The sequence below is a fragment of the Poecilia latipinna genome, unplaced genomic scaffold, assembly GCF_001443285.1.
Source record: "Poecilia latipinna isolate Pla-1442-1.1 unplaced genomic scaffold, P_latipinna-1.0 Scaffold2036, whole genome shotgun sequence".
Classification (NCBI taxonomy): Eukaryota; Metazoa; Chordata; class Actinopteri; order Cyprinodontiformes; family Poeciliidae; genus Poecilia; species Poecilia latipinna.
The window spans coordinates 1,651-7,963 of record NW_015114652.1 but is presented as its reverse complement, the minus strand read 5'-3'; the positions used below and the strand labels follow the sequence as shown (position 1 = coordinate 7,963).

The 6,313-nt window shown below is 36.8% G+C and overlaps 1 protein-coding gene across 2 annotated transcripts in view; it reads left to right on the top strand.

The window, feature by feature from the left end:
* The window catches only part of LOC106935860 (dnaJ homolog subfamily C member 5-like), a 14,243-nt gene extending 8,570 nt beyond the window's left edge, over positions 1–5,673 (top strand). The window contains exons 2-6 of one of the 2 annotated variants that reach the window (XM_015016566.1): positions 761–911; positions 1,917–2,130; positions 2,771–2,942; positions 3,507–3,625; positions 4,655–5,673. In XM_015016566.1, coding sequence (XP_014872052.1) covers positions 805–911; positions 1,917–2,130; positions 2,771–2,942; positions 3,507–3,604 — 591 coding nt within the window. In that variant the 5' untranslated portion in view covers positions 761–804 and the 3' untranslated portion in view covers positions 3,605–3,625; positions 4,655–5,673. Of the gene's footprint in view, positions 1–760; positions 912–1,916; positions 2,131–2,770; positions 2,943–3,506 lie in introns of both variants that reach the window. The other variant, XM_015016565.1, reaches the window with a different exon arrangement.
* Positions 5,674–6,313: the final 640 nt, after the last annotated feature.

The window sequence follows — 6,313 nt, the reverse complement described above, 5'->3', positions numbered from 1 at the left end:
CAACACTTACCATCCAGAAATCACTTGCTGCATTCTTGTCCATTGTGCAGGAGGCTCCACTTCTGCTTTTCAAAGATGATCACAAATAATAATCTACAAATGTAGTAATTGATTAACTGGAGTGAACAGACTCAAAAAAGAAACATTTGCTAGAGAACAACACACTGAGATCAGTAACCCAAAGCTTTTCAAGAAAATAAAGACATTTTGTATTTAAGATGGAAAAAGAAAAACTTTGTAAATATGTTTTACCCAGAACTCCTCATGTGGCAGTGTTAGATTCAAATCATTCAAATTCTGTAAAAAAAAAAATTTAAAAAAAAAGTGTATTACGCACCTTTTGTTATCCAATTAATTAGATTAATTATTCATAAGTCTTTTCAGATGTTGATGTTTGAGGTATTTTGCATCTTTTGGTACAAATAAGCAAGTGTTCACTAACGTAACGCTGTTGTTGAGTTTTAGGCAATAATACATTTACTTTCTTCATTAGAAAAGGAATTTAATTGTTTATTTGTATCTTTTAATATATTTCTAATATTGTATTAATAAAGCCTGAGGTGAAGAATATGCAGATCTTTCCATCCTATTAATCGTCAAAGTAATCAATATTTCTGCTGTTTATTCATTGCTGAACTGCAGGATAAATCAGGGTGGGTTGCATGCTGCTATTCTGTAGTTGTCTGCAGCAGCCTTCAATATTTTAATATGATTTTTTAAATGAAATGTGTCCTCCACTGTTTGTTTTTGCCTATTCAAGGGAGAAGCTGAGTGAGAAGGGAAGAAGAGAGCAGCAGAGCGGCCATGGACCACCAGCGGCAGAGGACTCTGTCCACTTCAGGAGAATCACTCTACGTTGTCCTCGGAATCGACAAGAACGCCACAACAGAGGACATCAAGAAATGTTACAGGTGTGCAATAATGTCAACGAACAGGGGAAGGAAATCCCTCTGTTGCTGTGATGTTTTCTACCACTAGAGGGAGGCAGGGAGCTGTAAGACAGGCTTTCTAAACGTCATCCAGCCTTTTGTCCCATCATTAGGAGACTATGAGAGGGATTTCAGAAACAAACAGGAGAACATTACTCATGTGAAGTGGTGCAACTAACCCTGAGACATCATAGGGATTCTTATTAAATTCAAGATTAAGGAGAGGAGAAGGCATGTTTGGTACCAATACTGGAGCATCCGGACCCAGTTAGGCCTCCTTCCAATTCTGCCATGAATAAAAAGTGAGAATCTTGTTCCTAGGTCTGGTTAAAGTGCCAAACAAAACAAAAATAATTTATCTAGTTTGGGATAAAGGTGCCAATAGTGAAGGATCCTTTGGTACCAGTCCGTTTGTGTAGAAAGTCTGGTTCTTTTATGGAGGTGAGAATGCACAACCGAGCCAAAAGAAGCAAACTCCAGTCCGCCGACAAACCTCGGTTTGGGTTCGGTTGAAGTGAACTCTGGTTTGGTTTGAATCCATATGTGAACTCCAAGTAGACCAGAGTCCGCTCCAAAAGCAGGAAGTGGACCGCAGGGCTTTCTGGGTAAATACAAGCAAAACAAACTCGTTAGCCTAGCATTAGCAGGAGAAATGACTATGATCATTAGCAAAGACAAGGAAAATCGAACAACTGCTAAAATGTGATGCGACTCCATTTTTGTAGAAAGTTGCGCTTGGTGTCTTCCGAGATTTTTGTGCCGTTTCCTTTATGTGCAGCCATTTCCTCTTGGTGCAGCGCCCCCACAGGCCAGGAGGGGAACAGGTTGGGTTTGTGTCATTTGACTTGGTGCAGTGGGAAAGCGAGCCGCAGCAGCTGAAAATGTAACAAATTTGGTCACCAATCAAACTGATTCTACCAAACTATCAGGTGTGAAAGCAGCCTGAATCAGAAATCTGATGTGTTTCTTCATTTTTTTAACTCGCAGAAAACTGGCGCTGAAGTTTCACCCCGACAAAAACCCGGACAACCCGGACGCGGCTGAAAAGTTTAAAGAAATAAACAACGCTCACTCCATCCTGGTGGATCCCACCAAGAAGAACATCTACGACAAGTACGGCTCCCTGGGCCTCTACGTGGCGGAGCAGTTCGGAGAGGAGAACGTCAACACCTACTTCGTTCTGTCCAGCTGGTGGGCCAAGGTGACCCACTGCAGTTTGTTTTTTATTGTAGATGAAGAGAACCTGAACCCTTTTCCAGCCTCTTTTGCTCGCTTTCCTCCCAATCACAATATCCAGGGTTTGTATGGAGGCTTTGAATCCTTGAAAATGGTCTGGAAAGTGCTTGAAAATGCTTGAATTTTTATTAGATGTTTCAAGGTTTGGGAAGTGCTTGAAACTCTTTAAAAGTACTTGATATTCAAACTGCACAGTTTTGTAAGGAATTGCAGTTTAACGCTTGATTAAAAGCCTACATTTAGAAAGCATCATTTACAGGTAATAAAAAGACTTTTTTCCTTTCTGTCAGAAGTTAAATCAAACTAAACTTTTCTTGTTTTTGATCAGTTAGAATTACAAAAATTATTTATATTTGCTGCATGTCAGAAAACGTAGCAAGAACATTTTTTGAGATTTGTTTTCTTTTCTCAAATTAAGTCTTTAAAGGTCATTTATTTTAACACAATTGTTTGGATTGTTTCAGTGTGATGAATATTTGTTATTTCTAACAGCTCAATGACTGATTATTTTGGGGATTTTCTGTGTATTTGTTTGTGGCTTTAAAAACAGCGCTTTGGATGGACATAAGTTGTGATTTCTCACGTTGTGACCTTTGCCCCCCCAGGCTTTGTTCGCCTTCTGTTGCCTGGCAACAGGTTGCTACTGCTGCTGTTGCCTGTGCTGCTGCTGTAACTGCTGCTGCGGTAAATGTAAACCCCGGCCGCCAATGGACCAGGAGCCCGAGTTCTACGTGTCCCCTGAGGACCTGGAGGCCCAGATGACTGCAGATGAGAGAGGTGAGGACCGGGACGCTACGGCAAGCCGTCTTACCATAAAATCTGTTTCCTCTGAATGTCCGTGATCACATTCTGGACATCTGTCCTGAATGGTAATTTAAGATATCTGCAGTTAGTTTCTGACTAGTAAGGTTAATAATTCAAGATATCTTCAATTACATTTTCACGAGTCAGAATTTGTTTCTAAGTATCTCAAATTACGTCACCGGATTTGTCATTTACATCCATTTTATACCTGGAGTGTTGTTTCGGTTATTTTATTTAGTCTCCATGGCAACCATGCAGCTGTGTAAAATGGCTAGGTGGATTTAGCCCCGCCTTTGAGGCGCAGCTCCTCCTCTAAGCTTTCTTTTCTTTCTCTTTTTCCTTTCCATTTTCTTTATCTTGTTTCTTCCTTTCTTTTTATTTTTTTCCTTCTTTCTTTCTCCATTAGTTGCATTTCGCTGCATCTGCTCTTCCACATTCAACATAAACAACAAAAAATAACATAAAAATTAATCAAATAACAATAAACTGATTCTTTTTGAATCGTTGACGTTTTTCTTGTTTCTGTTTTCCTTTTAGACGGCAGCGATCCCATCGTCATGCAGCCGTCATCAGCCACAGAAACCACCCAGCTCACCTCTGAAGCGCACCAAAGCTACAAAACCGACTCCTACTAGACACACACACACACACACACAGCAGAAAGAGGCTGCTAGGGCTGGGATATCATTAATATTTGTCCTACACATCAGTATCGGGTGGATTTAGCTGCACCAACTTTAACCCACTCCCTCGTCTTCCTAAAGACGCTGAAGCTTTTTGGCCAAACTTTTGCCGCTGTTTCAGTTGTGTTGCTTTGAGCTTTGTGTTCAAATCTCTGTTAAAATATCACATTTTTGTGGCACTAAAAATTAAACTGCAGTTGAAATTAATAAACTTGTTTGGAATATAGAATAATTTAAAAAATGGACTGGCAAAATTTTGCCAAATCAACCCTAAAAGTTGCCAAAAGTTGACCGTGTCTAGTTGCTCAACGCCGTTTTGAAAACGTTTATTTTCTGCACCACGTGTTTGTGGGTTTTTGTACCGTTTGAGTGTGTTGCTCTTTCAGCTCTTGGCCTTTTTTTGAGTCTGTCTGCGATTCAGCAATTACTACATTAATCCAATAATCGATTAATGGTGATTAATTTGATTTATTGCCTTTGCTATCATCATAATCTGGAGAGGGTGTTGCTCCATTTAACACTTAGTTGATTTCTAAAATAGATTATTGCTATAATCGATTGATTAATTTGATTAATTGTGTCAGCCAATCATGGTCATCAGCTGTTGTTCCAGTTACACTGTATACTTCCTAACGATTAATCCATTACTCAGTTGACGAATATTCAATTATCGATTAATCATTCTGGCTCTAAAATGCTGGACTTTATATTTGAGTAAATTATGTTAACTAAATCTTTAATATTTTTAACGGAGCCTTTCTGAACTGCACCTTTTTATTTTCTTCACACTAACAGAATGTGCTCAGAAAAACTGACATTTTTATTTAAATTTTAAATTAAAACTAAATAAAAGCCAGATCTGAAAGGATATTTAGGAAATCCAGCATTAGTTTCCGAGCCGCTCTGATGTTTCTCAGCAGATCGGGATATTTTAACAGAGAAAAGCTTCAGATTTTATTTGTCTCCACTGTGTGTAAAGATGCAACCCAGCCCTAACAGCAGCTCATACACACACACACACACACTCACATCCCTGCCAGTTTTCCACTTCCTCTCTTTTTCAACCTCATCCTGCAGATGAAAGTAGACGTGAGCGCTCCGTGTTTTTTAAACTTTCAGGTATGAAGTTAGGGGAAGAATAGGGACAGTAGCAAATTAATCATTTGTTCCAGTAGCTTTAATTATATCAGCCATGACCCATCAGAACAAAATCAGCTGTAAAAATTGAATTTTTCCCTTAACAAAACTACTTTAATAGAGATGAAATATCTAACTTTATGCAATAACGTTTAACAGTTTTATTTAAAAAAGTGGTTTTCTTTGAAGATGGGAAATTATTCCACCTAATTTGAATAATTAATAATAATTTAATGTCTGTATAATCACCAGCATTACTTTGAATGCCAGACTATTCTTCCTGAATCTACAAAAACAAATTATGGAAACTTTCCAGTTTAGTGATGGGATTATGTCTGTCCCATCAGATTTAAGAACCATTTTGATTTGGGTTTTCTGTTTGATCACAGCCGATTCTTCCTCTTCTCCATTTCTTTTTCTTCCTCATATGAAGGCTTGTTCAGTGTTGAAAACAGAGGCCACAGAAACTCTGCTGGTTTCAACCGGCCTCTTTGTTATTGTAAAATAGCTCTAGAACAGTAAATAAGCGCCCTCTAGCGGCCATCGGTGTGAATTTATACACTGATTTGACCCGGTTTTTTTAGTTTTTGTTTTGTGAAATGGTAAAAATGCTGTACATGTTGTGTAAAGTTACTGTAGATTTTACTGTATTTTTGTTTGTTTTCTTGTCTGCATCTGTATTTGCTTTCTCCTTGTTTTTGTTTTCCTTGTTTATGTTGTTCATGAAGGGATGATACTGATATCCAAAGTCTTATTTAATTGTATTTTCGTAGAAAAGCAGTTTACAACAATCAATCTCATTAAGCGAGATTTATTTATCCTACATAAACCTTTACGCAAACCGAATCAATTTTATAAAACCGGGTGTTTTTTCACTTTGATTCTGTTCTGTAGCCCACTGCTACCGCAGCGTGTTAGGGGCAATATAAGTAGAAAAACAAAAAAAGAAGAGAAAATTTCTGCAAAAAAAACAAAACTGAAATTTTCTAGCAAAAAAAAAGTTTAAAACTGAAAAGTCAAAAAATTTGCTGGAAAAAACTGAAATTTTGAAAGAGTTTGAAATGTCAAAAAGTTGCTAGAATATTTACATTTTTAGATTAATCTCTGGAATTTTGGAGAATTTATTTTTTAACTTCTGTGTTTGAAAAGTTGAACAATTTGCTCGAAAGATCCCCAAAATTTTCAGATTAATCCGAAAATTTAAAAAAAAAATAAAAAAATAAAACATTTATCAGTTTGAAAAGTTTAAAATTTGCTAGAAAAAAATACATTTTGAGATTAGTTTCAGGAATGCTAAAAGAAACTTGGAAATTTCAGTTTGAGAAGTCAAAAATTTACTAGAATAAAACAAAAATTTTGAGATTAAGTTCAAATTTTGTTGAAATAAAAACATGTTGGAAATTGTTTTGGAAAAAACTCTGAAATTTTGTGAATAATCTCAAATTTGGTATGAAAAACTGAAACAAATGTTTAAAAAAATTTACTTTAGAAACTCAGATATTTCCAAGGTTTTTTCTCACAATT